The 20245-nt window shown below is 41.5% G+C and overlaps 1 protein-coding gene across 1 annotated transcript in view; it reads right to left on the reverse strand.

The window, feature by feature from the left end:
• The window catches only part of LOC107591127 (sterile alpha motif domain-containing protein 11-like), a 71217-nt gene extending 51313 nt beyond the window's left edge, over window positions 1-19904 (reverse strand). Inside the window, exons 1-2 of the mRNA XM_016280168.1 lie at window positions 19116-19904; window positions 17614-17705 (exon numbers count right to left, since the gene is read on the reverse strand). Of these exons, the coding sequence (XP_016135654.1) occupies window positions 17614-17705; window positions 19116-19572 (549 nt within the window). The 5' untranslated portion in view covers window positions 19573-19904. The remainder of the gene's footprint in view (window positions 1-17613; window positions 17706-19115) is intronic.
• Between the last annotated feature and the right edge of the window lie 341 nt (window positions 19905-20245).

The following is a 20245-nucleotide window of genomic DNA, read 5'->3' on the forward strand; positions in this document are numbered from 1 at the left end:
GTCATAGCTGTTACCATATCGTGCATTTTAAACTAGAATGCTGTAGTGACTAATCAGCAAGCAGGACCGGATCTATCCGGTGTATAATCTGCGGGTATAATGTGTTTCAGTCTACTTCTGAGTTCTGAAGGCGTCCTTACATTTTTTATTGTTGGCTCAGACAGTAAAGATGATATGGTAAAGCCAAGAGACATTTTCTTGGCACTGTATCTTCTGAAAGGTGTGCTGGCCTTCTGCTAAGATACACACACACACACAAACACACACATTTGCGCACAGCAGTAGCAGCTCATGACATTCCTGCAGCTGTGGCGTGCTCCCCCAGCACTGTCCGCGGGGGACGAATGCCTAATGAGTCACGCGTCTGTCTGCTCTAACCTCTGTGTGTGTGTGTGTGTGTGTGTGTGTGTGTGTGTGTGTGTGTGCCGCAAACACGTTGAGCATAAGTGTGGAGGCGGGACGCTGGGCAGACTTGGCACAAGCTAGGGGTGGGGGCCTGTGGGTTGGTGTGGCAGGGTTTAATGTGCCTACTTAAATCTATTGGAAATGATAAATACTTTATGTGCACACGTCTTCTTGCCACAAATTTGCCATAGAGTTCAGTTACATCCACGTGATGGGATCTAATCAACTTTTGTCGTGTATACAGCTGGCAAATACTGGCAAACAACTTCCTTTCACCAAACCAAATTATAAAAGCTTTCAAAACTACACAGTTTTGTTTTGTTGCCAGTGCTTCAATAGTTATGGAAGTAAGTTATACGGTAAGTAAGAGAGAGCTGAAGGGCAGTGTGCTTCCCATCCGCACCCAGAACAAACCCCCCGACCCATAGGGTGAGCGGGCTGTGTCAGCCCAGTGAAGCATTTCCAGGCGCGGGGAGGTCAGTGGCAGTCCAGTCATGCATGCCAAGATTTTTCTGCCTGCATTTGGATCCCCCCTCCCTTCAAAAAAGACAGCCACAGGAGACCTTTATGGATAGGTGCTGACTCCAACACACTCCCAAGAGTCCAAAATATAGAAGCTGGAACTGAGAATGTATGAATGAAAATGTATAGGCCACATTTAAGATAAAGTAAGCTAAAGCTTACAAATAAAGCTTACAAACAAATTTGTAAGTGTTATTTTATATAAATATATTCATTTTTTTCAATTATTAAATATTTATGCATTACTGTTCAAATGGTTGGGGTCGGTAAGATGACGGTAAAATCCAAATACAGTAAAAATACAATAAAAACAGTAATACTGTGAAATATTATTACAATTTAATTAGGGCTGTCGCGGTGAGGGAATTTCCCTCGCGGTAATTTTGAGTGGCTCAATAGCGCAGTATGCGGTATTATCGCCATACACACACACACAGATATAGATATAGATATATATATATATATATATAATCTGTGTGTTTATGTGTTACGATATAACTAACAAGGTCATATTCAGAAACCAATTAAACCGAAACCAAATAGCGTTGAAACAGGAAGTGAAGTAAACCGAAGAGAATGACGAAATAACGGTCCACATAACAGAACATGAACCTGACAATAAGACCGTTAGGCTATCTTTAGCCTATATGTATAGCAGATAGTTCTGATCTGATCTTCCAATCTGACTGGACAAGAGACTTTCTATTGATATTTCCACCTGCACGCATGCGTTCTAGACGGGCTGTCAGTCAGTGCAGTTAGATTGTTGCACCACAAGGTAGTGGAAAGGGACTGTCTTTGAGTGAGTCTTTCAGTTCATTCAACTAACCTTACATGTTCAAAAGCGCTGATTCATTCATTCAAAGAGAGACATAATGAAATCATTTTAACTTTGAGCGCCACTTTAGAGGGCTCAGCTGACCAGCTATGCGTCGGTGCTTTCCTTGGACATGACCACATATTTTCACAAATATATATGACTCGGCCTGGAGGACAGACGCAAGTAATCGCACGCGCTCAGTCGATCTCTCTCTCATTCACTGTCAGGTTAGGCTTGTTAAGTGCAAATCTACAAAGCCTCTGTACAAATCAGCATGATACGTACACATTATGTTATCATTACTAACTTGTTTAATATTCAGTCCACATGCATGAAGTGTAAAACGAGAAGAGCATAACCTTACGAAAAAAGAAAACAAGCAAAAATCGCGGTTGCTGCGGTTCTTGCATTTCTCTGCGGTTTGCTCGTCAATAGCGCGGTATTGCGATATTGCAGTTATCGCGACAGCCCTAAATTTAATATAACTGTTTTCTATTTTCATATATTTTAAAACAATTTATTCCTGTGATAGCAAAGCTGAAGACTGGAATAATGGATGCTGCTGTCAGATGATCATTTTGAAATAATTCTAAAATGCTGATTTGGGTCTCAAAAAACATTTCTTATTATTATCAATATTATAAACAGTTGCAAGGCTTAATATTTTTGTGGAAACTGTGATAAATTTTTTCACAAGATTCTTTGATGAACAGAACAGAATTCAAAAACAGCATTTATTTGAAACAGAAATGTTTTGTAACTTTATTAACATCGTAAAATGTCAGTTTTGATCAATTTAATGCAGTGCGAAGTTAATATTAAGCGATAAGTAACTTGCATTTTAGACATAATATTGTTTTGTCTATTTTTTGATAAACTAACTAAATCGGAAAATGAAGCCAAAGCAGGATCAACTGAGCAGCACAGAGACTGAAAGTTAGTCCAGAATGCAGCAAACACAAAAAAGAAAAATATATACGCTTTTGAAATGCTGTTTAGCCCATCAGATTTGAGGACAGTGTAAAAGGAGCTTATAAGAATTAAATAAAATGTATACATTTATTTATGTTATTTAGATAATTAAAATAATTAAATTTAATAAAACATCATTCCAGTAATTCTAATTTTTAAGTTTTATATAAAGTATAGTATGACACTGTACTTTTTGTGTGAAAATTATGTTGGATGGTATCAAACTGTATCTGAACAGTTGAGAGAAGAACTGGGTCAGCCATATGTAAAAACTGACATTTGGGAGGAGTGCGTCCATATATAGCCGCAGTGGCTTTGTAATGATCAGCTGTATGAGCTGATAGATAAGCCCTGTACCTTTCCCACCAACACCCACACAGACACGCCCAGCTCTGATACCAGTACACACACACACACACACATACACACAGTCGTCCCTCACCTGCCTGTAAACCTTTCCTGCACTGTTTTCCTGTAACCAGCTCCTGCAACTTCAGTGATAACATTTCCTGATTAATCTCCATATGATCGGAAAAATATGTGGCCGTTTAGGATGTGCACACACAAAATTAGTTGAAACTAACGTCTCACCTGTTTGTCACTGGGGAAGATGTTACTGTGCTTCAAAATACTCATCTCTGCGGCAGCTCAATCACCATTTGAAGCAAAAGCGGCTAATAAAATCAACGGAAAAAGCCTGTTGTGAGTTTGGTGTGGTTTTCTAGTGGGCTCTAATTTGCTTTAATTCATGAATGCAACACACTGCAGAGACTGCCTGGCTGCTCGCTGCTGTCCTGAGGAGGGATCCTGCCGTTGCCATAGCAGCATAGCCTCGGCTCCATGTGAGGGATACAAACACACCACTACACAAACCCTCGTATGGCGCACAGACACGCGCACACATCGAGTCTAACCCCCCACAGCGAGGGAGCTGTTGTGAGACTGTGTGGCGTCAGCCCCCATTCCTGCCCGTACCCAGCCCTCCAGCAACACTCTGCCAAATGAGCGTTGGTCTACGCTAACAAACCTCACCTAATACCACACGCTCCACAGCGAAAATATCACTGTCTAATTACGCTGCTGTTAACGCAGTTCTAGTGAATTTGAATCGCAGTCGACACCTCAATTACATGCAATCAAGCCGTTTTAACCAAGTCATCCATAGAAGAGTGGAAGATCTGAAATAAAAGTAAGATACCTCATTACAGGGAAAATTCACCTAAAAATAAAATTCGATCATTATTTACTCACTCTGATGTCGTTCCAAACCTGTATGACTTCAGTTCTTCTGTGGAAGAACACAGAAAATATTCTGAGAAATGTCTTAATGTTTTTTTGTCCATACAGTGTAGGACAATGGTACGCAAGTGTTTGATTATCAACATTCTTCAAAAAGTCATTCTTTTACGGTTCACAGAAGAAAGTATCATACTGGTTTGGAAAGACATTTTCTACAATTAACTGCAAAGTATGGGTGACCAAAATCTTATATCATGATTTGAGTAATTTTACTTCACAGTAACAATATACAGTGGGTACGGAAAGTATTCAGACCCCCTTAAAATTTTCACTCTTAACAATATTGCAGCCATTTGCTAAAATCATTCAAGTTAAGTTTTTTTCCTCATTAATGTACACACAGCACCCCATATCATTTTTGATACCATAGAAATTTGGTAATTCTTGTAACCAGTGTCAATATCACAAAAAAGTAATACTAGCCTAAATAATAACTCAATACTCCCATCCAGCACTCTATGAGGACCATCTTCACATGAGCATGCCTCTCTGACAGTGCACAGAATGAGTTCAGAATGAGCGAACTTAGTTATTTTTTTATACTGATTGCGTTTCAATGGCTTAAAATGACTTGTTTTTAAACTGTTATGCTTAAAAATGTGTGCAAATGATAAGTTTTCGTGACAACATAGCACAGCAATGTTACGTGACCGTGTAACCGCGATAGAGATGATAGTCTAAAATCTCTACCGGTTGACAAATTTCTACCAGTTTATCATGTCTACCGGTATATTGCCCACCTCTACTGCAAAGGCACATTCATTTTTGAGGGCAATGTCCACTTCTTACAATCCAGTTAGCAACTGATGAATAAATTCATAATACGTTAGACTTGGATGTGTCACAATATAGAAGAAAAGATCTGTCGCCATATGCACTTCATTGTGACTTTAAGTATTTAAGACTTTAAGTGACTTTAAAACTCCAAAACAAAGTCTATACTATGGTTGTAACGATATATGTATGACGGTTTATCACGGTTTGAACGTGCACAGTTATCATACCGTAAACATTTGCATATCTACTTTTTTTTTTTTTAAATGAATGAAAAAAAATCCCAGTTTTACTCACTGAAAGATTTATTCGTCATAAAATTATTACTTCATAATTGTATTCGAGTCTTACACACATGCTATACAGATAATGTCGTGCATTAATTTGAATGATGACAGCTATTATGGGAGTGACTTGATGGAGCGCAGGAGATGTGGTTTATCACGGTTTGAACATGCACGGTTATCATACCATAAACATTTGCATATCTACGTTTTTTTTTTTAAATATCACCCGCGCACATGCAACTTATTTCCGCTCGGCTACTTCACTCTGCATTCACTCGGCTGCTAACACGCATGTGCAGCGGAGAAAATGACAGAGACAGAGACAGAGATAATATCTAATCTCCATCCCCGCCATAAAAAAAGTTAATATCTGCAGTATGGGAATACTTTGGATATTTAAAAAAACGAACGCGGGGTTGTCCTTGAGGACGGATCCAATTTGCAAAAAATGTGGACGCAAAGTGGCTGCAAAAGCCGGCAATACATCCAACATCTTCGCTCATATTCGCGGACTCCATCCCTCCGTGCAGATAAAGGTATGTCGCATTAATAACAAGTTATAAGTTAAGGCTGTATGATTTCCGTGAAGCAGAGGGAATCCCGGTGCAGTCGTGAACATGGAATTTACAGTATAACGAGGATGTCACGTAAAACGCGCAATCGGATGGATGGATAAATCGAAAATAGTTATGATATGTGTCTGTGAATATTAAAGCGCAAAGAGACTGCTATATGAATAACCTGCTTGTTTCTGCATGTCTCTAAGTGGCGCCGTTTTATCTACTGCATACTGAAGTACGCATACATAAATGGTGTTTTCAGCGTCTAACATACATAAACATGAACATCAGGAGAGCTGGGGCCCATTCTTCGTACGTCGCTAACTCAGTTAGCTGGATTTGATTGTTGACGATTTGGCATGATCTTGGATTGTTTGGTTCTTAGAAGCTCATCCCGGAGTTGCTGTCATAGCAACAGGTCCGTAAGCTAAACCTGCTCGGGAGCAGGTTTATTTCATGTAAAAATGAAATAAGCAGAATTGATACTTAAAATCTGTCCGCTACCACCACTACTTTATTACAAGAGTTCCCTACTAATCCAGGGACAATAATTTAAAAATAATAATCATTTAAAAATTAATTTAAAGATAATATAATAATGTTGTGTAGTCTTTAATACTACAGGCACAGCCAGTTTTACTCACTGAAAGATTTATTCATCATAAAATTATTACTTCATAATTGTATTCGAGTCTTACACACATGCTATACAGATAATGTAGAGTTGTGCATTAATTTGAGTGGTGACAGATATTATGGGAGTGGCTTGATGGAGCGCAGGAGATGCAGATAACATGAACTTGACCCTTAAGAAACTTTAATTAATGCTGTCACATAACAAATCTGTTCAAATATAAAATTAAATGAATTGCTAATTACTACATTGAAATAAAAATTTAAAGCCTGTACAAATATTAGAAATCGTGAATATAAATAATTGGGAATCATGTAAAAAAAATAAAACAGTGCACATTTAATTTATCTATTATAACATTTATGTAGTTTTGCTCGCTTGGCTGTTTCCTTATAAAAGTCCAAAAATTTGTCAAGTTGTTCGTCAGGTGTCTTTTTTAATTATATGATGTCATTACATTGACGCCAGCCAATCGCTGCATTGCTGATCGTGGTTTCGAATATCGATGCATAGCCCCTTTTAAACCAACCCATGAACGCGCAATTATCTCAGATAACTCAATCCAGCCATACTAATCATCAACAACAGGTGCGTTCGAAGAACGTAAGTTATGACTTTAACTATGGATCTGTGAGACCAAAGGATGACCGTCACTAACGGTCTAAATAGAATGATAACCTTCGTTCCGCCTTCTCTCGAGACCTTATGTAAACAAAGTCATGCCCATGACCCCGGAGGCGGAACTCCCGCAAGTATAAAAGCGGGTTTTACTTCCGGCTCGTTCTCTTACCTTGAACGCCCCAGAGTTCCGAGCGACAAGGATTAGTGACGGTCATCCTTCGGTCTCACAGATCCATAGTTATAGTCATAACTTACGATCTGTTTCGACCTCACTCTGACCGTCACTAACGGTCTAAATAGGATGACTCGTGTCAACAGGGTCGCGAGGAACTACAAAATCCATACCATTCGCTCCTCGCTGGGCAACAGACATTAAAACAGCAGTGCTCACTGGTGTTGCGCTAGTCACATCAACTCTGTAAAATTTTGTGAACGTACATGGCGTAGACCATGATACTGCAGCACAAACATCCTCTACTTGAACTCCCTTTAGTGCAGCCCATGAAGTAGCTACACCTCTGGTTGAGTGGGCCCGAACTCCTACAGGAACTGGCAACCCTCTCACTGTATAAGCATGGGAGATAACATCAACCAACCAGTGTGACAAACGTTGCTTCGAAAGTGGCAACCCTAGCCTGGTCTTTCCATGACAAACAAAAAGCTGAGAATGAGATTTTCTCAAAGGCTGAGTAACATTCACATAAGTACGTAATGCCCTTACTGGACATAGGGAAAGCAAGCCATCCTGTTTCGTCTACGAAAGGAGGTTGAAACTGAGCCATCTGCAGTATTTGATTCTTAAACTGGGGATTAATTACTTTTGGTAAAAAGGCAGAGTTTGGCCAAAGTGACAGCCCTGTGCCATCTGGCTTCCAACGTAGACAGTCGTCACTAACAGATAGAGCACATGATTCTCCTACCCTTTTTGCAGAGCAAATGGCCAAGAGGAAAGCTGTCTTAAGAGACAAAGCTTTAAGATCTGTGTTAGCCAATTGTTCATACGGGGGCTTAGTGAGAGAGTCTAATACGAAAGGCAAGTCCCAACTTGGTGCCCGCAGAGTGCGAGTTGGACAGAGATGACGAACCCCTTTCAGAAACTGGCATACCAAGGGATGTCGGCCTACTGGCTGGCCATCAACCCTTCCATGAAATGCAGAGATAGATGAGGCATAGACCTTGATCGTGCTAGCCGCTTTGCCTTGGTCTAGTTGAATTTGCAAAAACCGAAGAACAAGAGGCACGGAACAGGTTACTGGATCAACATTTGTGCCCAAACACCATTCTGAAAAGATTCTCCATTTAATGGCATGGTTAGCACGAGTAGATGGGGCTCTAGAATTGTTTAGAGTCTCCCGCACAGCATCATCTAGCTGCTGAGGGACGGGCTCTGCAGGGACCACACCCACAAGCGCAGAGCCATTGGGTTCTGATGCCAAATTTGGCTACCCACTTGTGACAGGAGATCCGCCTGTGATGGTAGCTGCCACGGTTTACCCCGAATCAGCTGAATCATCTCTGAAAACCATGGCCTTCCTTGCCAACATGGAGCAACTAACAAAATCCTGTGGCAACCTTCCCTGATCCTTCAAAGAACTTGAGGTATTAGGGGAAAGTGGGGAAAAGCGTACAATAAGTATGTCAGCCATTCTTGTGACAGAGCATCCAGGCCCAAACTGCCATCCTGTACTTTGAGAGAGTACCATCTTGGGCAATGGGTTGTTTCCATGGATGCAAAAAGATCTACCTGGGCTGTCCCATGTCGAGCCCAAATTTGGGCTATCACATCTGTGTGTAGCCGCCACTCCCCTGGGAGAGGCCCCATCCTGGACAGAATGTCAGCTGCTCTGTTCGCTGTCCCCGGAATGTGGATTGCTCTTAGCGAGGACAGCCGTGGACATGCCCATGTTAATAGATATGTTGCCACCTGAAGGCATCTTATGGATGCAAAAAGATCTACCTGGGCTGTCCCATGTCGAGCCCAAATTTGGGCTATCACATCTGTGTATAGCCGCCACTCCCCTGGGAGAGGCCCCATCCTGGACAGAATGTCAGCTGCTCTGTTCGCTGTCCCCGGAATGTGGATTGCTCTTAGCGAGGACAGCCGTGGACATGCCCATGTTAATAGATATGTTGCCACCTGAAGGCATCTTAGCGATCTCGTCCCTCCTTGGTGATTTATGTGGTAAATTGCAGATGTACTGTCCGTTCTTATCAGCACATGTTTCTAGCAAATAATCGGAAATAGGGCTTCCAGAGCAAGATGAACAGCCCTCAGTTCTAGCACATTTATGTGCTCTGATGACCAAGGGGGTTCCCACTTGCCTCTCCCTGACCTGCCCTCCCAAACGGCTCCCCAACCTGTCAGTGATGCATCGGTTGTGATCACTGATCTCCTGTGGGGAATATTGCCTAGTAGGGCTCCCCTGCTAAGGAAACTCCTGTTCCTCCAGGGAAGTAAGGCTCGCATGCAGGCCTGTGAAACACACAGCTTCTTCCTCTGATCCTCTCTCGGATGAAGACGAAAACAGTTGAACCACCGTTGTATAGGGCGTGCCCTCAACAGACCTAAGGGAATTACTATTGATGCCGCTGCTATCATGCCTAATAGCTTCTGGACCCTGTGGGCTGTCACAATCTTCCCTGTTTGGAAGTGATTTATTGCTTTCTCCAGGCTGTCTATTCTCCGAGGAGTAAGACATACCTCCACTGTCAAGGAATTGAGCTGTAGACCCAGGAAATCCACCACATGCTGTTTAGGCTGGAGACTGCTCTTCCTCCAATTCACAGTGAACCCCAGGAACTGAATATGGGCTAGAACTTCTTCTGTGTTCCGAATCACCTGCTCTCGAGAATGAGCACAAATTAGCCAATCGTCCAGATATGGCAGGATCTTGAAAAAGTTGGGAGGAACAGTCGACGGCTGGCCCCTGATCCCTATGCAGGTCCGTCTCTGCCTGCATACCTCCGTGAGCTTCCCTGTTGTTTTCCCCCCCGGGGCTGAGATTTCCTCTGGGAATATGTGGGAGGATTCCGCCCTTGGGCACGAAAGCTCTGCCCTTGAACAACAGCTGGATTACTACCCGTGCGCCTAGACCAAGCAGGTTGTTGCATCCCCTGAGATTCGTTATACTTCTGCCTGGAGGCTGTGGGAGGTTTATGACAGGCTCGCTGAACAGTTTCCCTCATTGTGATAGAGCGCTCTGCCCTATCCAGCACTTCTTGAGAGTCTGAATGAAAGACCTGACCAGGCATCACTGGCAAATTCATTAGCTCACCTCTTATGGCGTCAGGCAAAGTGGTTTGTGCCAGCCATATTTGTCTACGACATAAAATAGCCGAATACATTACCTCCCCCACATCACGTGTCAGTTGAGAGTGGGCGGCCAAAGCTGAATCAACAAGGTTCCTAGAATCTTGGTCATCCGCGCTTATTGTTTTTCGCAAAGCTGCTAACAGGATAGCCAAAGCATTGCCTGTACGGGCTGCACGTGCAGCAGCATTAAAGGACCGTGAAACCAGACAGTCAGTTTTGGCACACTCCTTCCTGGGCCAACGAGGGTTATTGGAAGCACGGACTGGGCCTAAGGCAGTCCATGCAGCGATCACTCGCTCTACTGGTGGCATGTCCCCCAATCCAGTTTCTGTAGGATAACGGGCATTGGCCAACCATCTTCAGTCTGCATTAAATTGAGGCTTTTGAGACGGTTTCTTCCAAGCTGTTCTCAACATAGACGCGTAGTCGTCTGCCACTGGAATACAAGGTGCAGAACTATTCTGAGATATGCCTTCCCATACACCCCAAACAGGAGCAGGATCAGGCAATGTAGACTGCAGGCCAACGATCTTGGCTGCACTAAATACCTTAGTAATAAGGGTATTTGAAGGAAACTCCTCTTTCATTGATGATTTATCATCAACTTCTGCAGAGTCTGAATGAGTTCCTTCACATTGGCTCCCTTCTCTCGACTGTTGTGTATCATCAAAGAGAGAGTGGGGAGCCAGAAGTGATAACCCATCAGCATCCTTTGTGCCTTCCCCAGGACGGGACTGTTGCCCATCCATTGGAACGTCCTCCCTACCGGGAGGTAGAGATAAGGAGGAGGGCCGATTAGCTTCAAACTGATCCATTCTCCTTGATAAACTCTGAATAGCTGCTAGGATCTGCAGATGAGTATCAGTGTTACCACCTTCTGTTGTCGGAGCTGGCGTTGGACGTTTAGTTGCCTCAGCCACAAACTCACGGCTTGATTTGTGTGTGGCGTCATGATATCACATGAGTGTTTGCGTGGGCGCTTATGACCATGCCTGTCCGATGAACGTTCCCTCACCCTACCACGCTCAGGTGCAGAGCTGCATGCCCTATTAGCCCGACGAATTCGTTCATCTCTAGGTAGATCACAAGCTGCAGTGCAGTGATTATCCACATCCTCTTTCAAATGAGCAACCCCCAAGCATGAAGGACATTCCCTATGCCCATCACGAGGGTCCATTGCTGAGCGACAAAACCTGCAGCACTGAGCCATAATACTCCTGGCGCAGTAGGTAAGCCACACACAACACACTGGCTGCGAAAAGCAGTGAAATATATCAAGCTGACACAAATCCAAAGACCCGCACCAGTACGCGAACATACTTAGCAGGCCTTTATCAATCCCAACAGCTGCGAACGCTGATATAGGATATGAGAAAATATACAATACTCACTAAAAGTTTGTAATGAAGTATATTCAATATCCACTGATGAATACTCTGAAAAACAAATCAGAATAATCCCAATTGAACTGCTAGTATATATAACTAGCCTAATGAACAATAATGCAGTGATAGTAAATTCTACCAACTGCAATTCAGCAACTTCTGCAGAGCCTGAATGAGTTCCTTCACATTGGCTCCCTTCCCTCGCCTGTTGTGTATCATCAAAGAGAGAGTGGGGAGCCAGAAGTGATAACCCATCAGCATCCTTTGTGCCTTCCCCAGGACGGGACTGTTGCCCATCCATTGGAACGTCCTCCCTACCGGGAGGTAGAGATAAGGAGGAGGGCCGATTAGCTTCAAACTGATCCATTCTCCTTGATAAACTCTGAATAGCTGCTAGGATCTGCAGATGAGTATCAGTGTTACCACCTTCTGTTGTCGGAGCTGGCGTTGGACGTTTAGTTGCCTCAGCCACAAACTCACGGCTTGATTTGTGTGTGGCGTCATGATATCACATGAGTGTTTGCGTGGGCGCTTATGACCATGCCTGTCCGATGAACGTTCCCTCACCCTACCACGCTCAGGAGCAGAGCTGCATGCCCTATTAGCGCGGCGAATTCGTTCATCTCTAGGTAGATCACAAGCTGCAGTGCAGGGATTATCCACATCCTCTTTCAAATGAGCAACCCCCAAGCATGAAGGACATTCCCTATGCCCATCACGAGGGTCCATTGCTGAGCGACAAAACCTGCAGCACTGAGAAGCCATAATACTCCTGGCGCAGTAGGTAAGGCACACACAACAAACTGGCTGCGAACAGCAGTGAAATATATCAAGCTGACACGAATCCAAAGACCTGCACCAGTACGCGAACGTACTTAGCAGGCCTTTATCAATCCCAACAACTGCGAACAGTGATATAGGATTTTTTTTTTTAATGACGTATATTCAATCCACTGATGAATACTCTGAAAAACAAATCAGAATAATCCCAATTGAACTGCTAGTATATATAACTAGCCTAATGAACAATAATGCAGTGATAGTAAATTCTACCAACTGCAATTCAGCAGAGAAAAACACACCACAATTCACAGGCACTCAAGGCACCTGCACCATCTGGTGAAGAATTGAATGGTAAAATATAAATTAGATAGTTCTTACCAGTACCAGGTCTCTCAAGGCGAGAAAGGTAAAGAGAACAAGCCGGAAGTAAAACCCGCTTTTATACGTGCGGGAGTTCCGCCTCCGGGATCATGGGCATGACTTTGTTTACATAAGGTCTCGAGAGAAGGCGGAACGAAGGTTATCATTCTATTTAGACCGTTAGTGAGTGAGAGTGAGGTCGAAACAGATCCGAATTAGCCAGATCCTGATTAGCGCAATGATATCATCTAGGATGTGACATTTCATCTCAGATGTAATAAGCGACGTACGAAGAATGGGCCCCTGCTCTGAGAGAAAATGTAAATAAACATTTCCTAGTTTGATTTGAGAAAAACCATTGTCAAATACACTCTGAAACTCAAAGGTCCGCTACAACCTGTCAAAATAAAAGTTTGATTTAAATGATTGAAATTATGAGAGAAATATATTATGTACTTCAAAGTTATAATAACAACAATAATAATAATATTCTTTATAATAAAATAATTTATTTAAATTATCATGTTTGTCCATGTTTTAACTATGCCAAAAATAACTAACCCTGAAGTTGTACATTTTCATTTAAAAACATTTTAAAACATCAATTACAATTTTAAAGTGTGATAGAGATATACATAAGGTGTACAACTTTATTTTTTATTTATTTATTTCAGAAGGGAGACTTTCATTAAAATGGTTTCAAGTTTGTTGTAATAAAGGATTTGTTCACTCAAATAATTTGTTCTTGTTCTTTTAAGAGTTATTGTTACTGATAAGAATTATTGTTTAATATATACCGTGATAACCGTGATATTTTCTGAGACTATTATCATACCGTGAAAATCTCATACCGTTACAAACCTAGTCCATACACAAGTTTTGCAGAAAGGAAGATTATCCATAAATAACAACTTAAATTTCATATAGAAATATGTTTCTCTCATTTATAACACTTTTTTTAATTTGGTCACTATTGACAACTTTTGCAATGAAAGAGCTGCATGATCTTCAAAACCATCTTTGCATTCCACAGGAAAAATAACAGCATGCATGTTTGGAAAGACATGAGGGTGAGTAAATAAAGACAGAATTAAAATTTTTGGGAGAACTATGTCATCCACGTCCAGTTTCTTCTTGCCTCCGAAGGCTGCGTACCAGCCGTGCAATGAATACATCTGCTGAGACTGTTCTCTTTGAAGGACCAACTCTAAGATGTTTAGACTGCGACATCATCTTCCATGTTTTTTAACCAGCTTTGTTCCCAACCCCCCCAGTGACAACTCTTTCTTGACCCGGGACGCAGCGGGGGGAAGCCCAGATATTTACGAGACGGAGCAGAGTGTAATTTCCTGCCAGCCTCCACTAGTTCCGCTGAAAAAACAGGAGAAAGGAAGAACATTTCTCCTGGGAGACAACAGCCAGGCTGACTGAATGACTCTGACTCTTAAAGGAACAACACCACACGATCATTCATCTGTCCACACAGAAACACGCAAACAATGGTTCTATGTCATCAAGCATGCTTCATTAGGACAAATCTACATATAATTTATTAGCAGGAAGACAATAAACCACAACAGCTCAAAGGTCCACAGTCACATATTGCACCTAAGCAAGGTGTTATGATGAACTTATAAAAAGTAAAAAAAAACTGGGGTAAATACCCGGTTACTGGGTATTTAGAGTAATGAATGGAACTGAGATTACATTGGTCATTAAACAATTTAAGAAAAAAACTGTCATCCCTCTCAGAGACAATGCACACCAGCACAGAGCATGTTGCCATATTCATTTGCATAAAGCATGATAGAACCTGTTGTTTTGTACATGTTCTTGTTTTTACATTTAATCTTGCAAGATCTGTGCATGCTAATTCATAAAAGCTACACTCAAACAGAAGGAGAATACGAGAGTCACATTCATACTAAATACATTAGCTACATACACAGTTCTTTTATTTAAGTGACTGATGCACACAAAATTGACTCTCCATTTTCAGGGCTCACAACCGAAATAAGAGCAAGTTCATGTCATAGCATAGCATGAGGCATGCGCTTCACAAGACTTTTGTGTTAACTGAGAGCCTCCATGTCAGCATATAAAACTGTCAATTTCAAATGCTAAAGAAGAAGCAATAAGTATATGGTTTATTGTTCACACTCTTCCTGTAACTCCTCCTGCAAACTAATTATTGTTACCAACTTGTTGAAATTAAAAAACACCATCAGTAACATAAGATATAAGGTCCAGGTCAACCACTTTAGAAGTATTCAAACTACTGTTAGAAAGCATGGACAAGTTCTTGACAAACTTTGTGTACAGTCAAAGGGAAAGTGTGTGCACATTAAGTGAGTGAACAAGTAATGCCGAGGTGTTAATTATATTCTCAACATTTAATATTTGTATCACACGGAAGCATTAACATGTGTGAAGATTTATATAGTGTGAAAGTGAGTGTTTTTCAGAGAAAGTGTGTATGTACTGTCAGTGTTTATCTGGTTGTAGAGTTACAGGAGTCATTATGCCCACTTTCTACTATCCCAACTATGAGTACACCATCTGTAGTTCTCTTGAAAAGTGCAAATACTGTGGCTCTGTTTATTTGAGAAACATTGACTCCACCCAATGAGGTAGGTGTGTTTGGGACATGGCTACCTGTTTGGAAGACCAATGGTGGGCAAGTGTTTAGGAAAGCTGTTTGTAAACAGTAATTGTTTCATTAAAGGCGAAGTGTGTAATTTTTGCTTCACCAAACTGAATTTGGAGCCACTAAATAAAATTCTGCAATTCCATCTGGTACCACTAGTGGTGCTAAACTTACAAATTTCACCTTTAAGAGAGAAACCAAAGGAAGGTCAATGACAGAACATCTTCAAAAAGCTTAAAAATAAAGGTGCTTCAAAAGGTTCTTCAAGCGATGCCATAGAAGAACCATTTTTGGTTCCACAAAGAACCATTCAGTCAAAAGTTCTTTAAAGAACCATCTCTTTCTTACCTTTTTGTAATCTGAAGAACCTTCTTTTGCCACGAAGAACCTTTTGTGAAACAGAAGGGCTCTTCAGATGTTAAAGGTTCTTTATGGAACCATTTAGACAAAAAGGTTCTTCTATGGCATCGTGAAGCAACTTTATTTTTAAGAGTGTTATTTTTTACCAGCTTCAACAATAAATGAACAAACTGCAAACCCGGATATTACTCAAGCAGAATACAAAAGTGGGCCACCAGATGTAAAGATAACTGACAGTTGATAATCACATATATGGCATACATAAAAAAAGGTCTGGTAAAAGTGCATATTAAAGATCAAATACAACAATCATCTCACCAAGTAGTCAGATCAGAAATGCTGCAGATGATGTCACAGCACTTAAAAGAACTTTACGTGTGATTTGAAATAATCAGATGGAAACTGGTTAAACCAATTAAAGCAAGACCATTTCAGTCAGGGTTTGATTCATCCGAACACTATCAGATAATACGGCACCACGGAACCCTTTCACTTCGGGAATGATAAGACAACAATCAGACAGAGCTAGTGACGAGCCTGCTCGACTTCATCTTCAAAATCAGCCTCCATGAGATTCTAACGCCCTCAGTGCGAGGTAATATAAGGGCCCCAAACAACTAAGCCATTAAGTTTTTATCTCCTCTGGCTCTGGCTCAGGCCCTCCTCAGTAGTTTACCTGCATCACTCAAACACCTCCAGCTTATCTGAAGCACCTTCGCTTTGCGTGCCGCTGCCTCAGTAATCACCGGTAGCTACGTTCAGTAGCTCAGTAATCTTCTTACGCCCTTCCCCTCCAGATTAACCGTTAGAGGCGGCAACAGACGTGCTCAGTTCAGATAAAAACACAGCACCTGTGTGGACAAATACTGCAGGCAGCCAACCGCGAGCCGGCTTGCTGCACGCACACACACATGCTCACACACAATGCACAAAGTTGATTGTTCTAACAGAGGTGGGGGAGATATCACAGAGTGAGATTAAAGAGATATGAAAGTCCATACATCAGCTAGTAATATTACTGATTAACTTCAGGATATGATCACAATCCGTGGCATTGCCATGTCACAGCAACAGAGCAAAAGAATCAGCAAAAATGCCCTCTAGAGAAAAGAATCTTTCAACTTCTCCCAATTTCTTTCTGACCTTCACGGACACTGAACTAGTTTTGTCGTCTACATGATCGATGAAGCGTCCTGGAAAAGTGAAAATAAGGAGCGTGTGTCGCATTCACATCTGCTACAGACAATCTGTGACCTTACATTGCAACTCGGTGTCCAACAAACCAAAACAATCAATTCCAACCATTTCACATTTCCTTGTACTTGGTCTTTATTTACTTTCTGAGAAACAACCATGACAGCACTAACAGCAAGTCACTGTCCTTCTTAACATCTCTAATGCAATTCAGAGAAAACTGCATCAAACCGTGTAATTCATCAGCACTGGAATGCCACCCTCTGCTTAACTTTTCACTGAATAACCTTCCTTATGCTTTACATGCAGGACAATTTCAACATACGACAACAATGCACAAACTTGATCATCCCATAAACAAAAAATTACAATTTTGTTATCATTTAGTCTCTATTGTTAGATGTTAGGCACAGTCTCAGTCACTGTTGACTTTCACTAAATGGAAAAATGAAGCAATGAAAGTGAATGGTGACTGAGTCACTAACATCTCCTTTTGAAAGATAGAAAGTCACACAGATTTATAACAACATGAGGCTGATTAAATAACACAGATTTTTCATTTTTTGAGTAAACTATCCATTTCAAGTGATATATAAAAAAAACACATTGTCAGTATATTTAAAATACACATTCAACTCAAAATAAGTAACATGGACCAAGCTGAATTGCACACTTACCACAGGAGATGAAATTCTGCAGCCAGGGCAGTCACAGATTGGAGGATGTACTTGTAAGATTCCTTTGGACATAAGTGTCTTCAGACTTTTCCCTAAAAAAATTTAAACAGTCGTTAACCTTTTAGATTCCATAAATTAGATGCACACATGGAGTACAAAACAATCTAGCATTCAAATACAGAATTCATTTCACATTAGCATCATGCAACAACATCAGCTTTTAAAAGAGTCATTCAGAAATGGACCTGCAGCTGATGACTCCAACGAAACTGTACCAAATGCATCCCTTCAGTGACTAATTTAACAACTCCTGCAGTCATCCACCCATCTGTCAAACTCATCCATGGGACAGTGTCACCGTGCAACAAAAGGACATTCTTAAATGTCTTAAAAGGACATTCATTTTATTTATAGTAAGTGACCAAGAGTAATACCCAGAGTGCACATGTACAAAATTAGTCTTAACCAAAATGAACTGTTGTCCGAAAGAAGACTTGAAACCTCTGGAAATAAACTCAAGTAAACTATATAAAATTATTTAGATGAGCTGGTAAATCAGCACAAAGTTATTACTCATACAGTAACTTATCAAAATATGGCATTTCCCTCACTTTAAATCTGTAAACACAAGCTGCTTCATATGATAATGTGCCACTGTATCTTATTCTGATGTACTGCACTTTAAAAACAACTCAGTATAGACATGTACACCACTACCTGAACATTATATTAACTATAAATCGATTTTTAAAAGTGTATTGATTTATTAATAATAGCAACCTACTAAAGACGAAAACTTTAATTCAAATGCAGTCTTAAAATTAGTAAAGTAAAAATCAGTGGCAACCTGCAGAGATAGGTTTGTTGTACTTATCGACCGTTAACTGATAACGAAAATCGAGTTAAAACTCTGAAAAGTCCTAAACTGAATAGAAATGACAAATTGTCGACACGAACTGAATGGATGGAAATAGAAATGTTATTAAGACACAATGATAGAAACACGAACCAAAAACAATTTAGTAAGCTGATATCTCACTACAGAGTTACTACACATAATATAGCATAAAGTTTGGTGCTTTAGACCTCATAAAAGTGTACTGGTTGAAATCTTTGTAAACACAAGTTGTTTAATCCATAACTGCTTGATAATGTTCGACGGTGTCATAATCCTGCTCTACTCCACTTCATTACAAAACCAACTTCAGGTAGAAGTGAAATTCAGCCAGAAAAGTTTTAAATTCAAGTAAAAATATTTTTCTTTACTTTAATATATGCACAGTCCACGTGCGTAAAAACTGTTTTTTCACAACAGTGCGAATCCAAAGCCGTTCCACTCAAAGCACAGTGCTCTTCTCAATGCACTAAAGTCATTGCTCTTCAGCAATTCGTATTTTTATCCCTAAAAAGAGCAGTTCTATTAATTCACGAACACGACGGAGGCTAAGTGAACCCTTATTTCAAAGGCAATATTCATTCGGCTGCACGCGGCACTGACTTACCTTTGTGCCTAATGCTCCGTTTCCAGTCTTTGGCTGTCTCTCTTCCACTCACGAACTGGAACTCGTTTGGGGTGAGCCACTCAGCCCGGTATTTGATGGAGGGCCCTTTGCTGCCCTGGCACAGTTTGTTAATGTACAGTAGTGCTTTGTTTTCCCCGCATTCCACTTCAATACAAGGCTCCCCGTTGTCGAAAAACGGCTGAAAGTCCGGGATAGACGAGAAGCTCTCTAGCATGAAGTCGTCCGAGTGGTGGTGTAGGTGCTGCTGATGCAGCGCGGCGTCGCGAAAGCCCAAGTACGCGCGCTGGTGATGGGCGAAAATGTGATCGTACGGCGGCGGATGAGGGGTCACCACGGGGATAGCGGTGGCATTTAAAGGGGCCAGGTATTCGGGTTGGTTGAAGGCGGCTAATGCCATGTCTTCTCCATCCAGTCTCTCCTTTTTGATGGCAGGCATGTTACCCGAAGCGCAGCGCCGGTAACGAGTGATTAGCAGTTCATGCGTCCCAACTTGTGTCCCTCTTCGCGGAGTTCCAGGCGCACCGGTGTGTTTACGCACGACTCCCGCGTCGCTGGCTGACAGCAGAGCGCTTAAGTTCAGCCATTCACCACTTCACTCTTCTCCTCAGTGCACTGCTCGCATGACGGGTCTCCCCGCGCTCCTGCCCACCACATCTAATCGGACTAATGCCTGACATCTCCGCCAGATATTAACGCTGAGCGTGCTTTAATGGTTGTCTATCCAGCGTTTCCTTTAAAATAATCACTATGGCAACTTCGCTGTGTTTATTTCCTCCGTCAACTCCAGTGCTAAGTTTATTTCTCTCCAGAAAGTAATGAGGACTGCATAGGACTAAGATATTTTAACACATAATAAAGCGTGTGTATATGTAGTGTAGATCATGTAAAAGTTCAGTAGTACATGCACAGTGGGTAGTGAGCCAGACTGGCTCGGAGCATTTTCATATCTGACGAGGATAGAAATAATTATGCTATCTATGTGCGACTTTAGAATGCAAATGATGCCTGGCGCTAATGGGACGTTGGTTTCTCTCTCTCTCTCTCTCTCTCTCTCTCTCTCTCTCTCTCTCTCTCGCTCTCTCTCTCTCGTTCGTTCTTTTAACCCCTTA

Source organism: Sinocyclocheilus grahami, unplaced genomic scaffold, assembly GCF_001515645.1.
Source record: "Sinocyclocheilus grahami isolate Dianchi unplaced genomic scaffold, SAMN03320097.WGS_v1.1 scaffold137.1, whole genome shotgun sequence".
NCBI classification, from domain to species: Eukaryota; Metazoa; Chordata; class Actinopteri; order Cypriniformes; family Cyprinidae; genus Sinocyclocheilus; species Sinocyclocheilus grahami.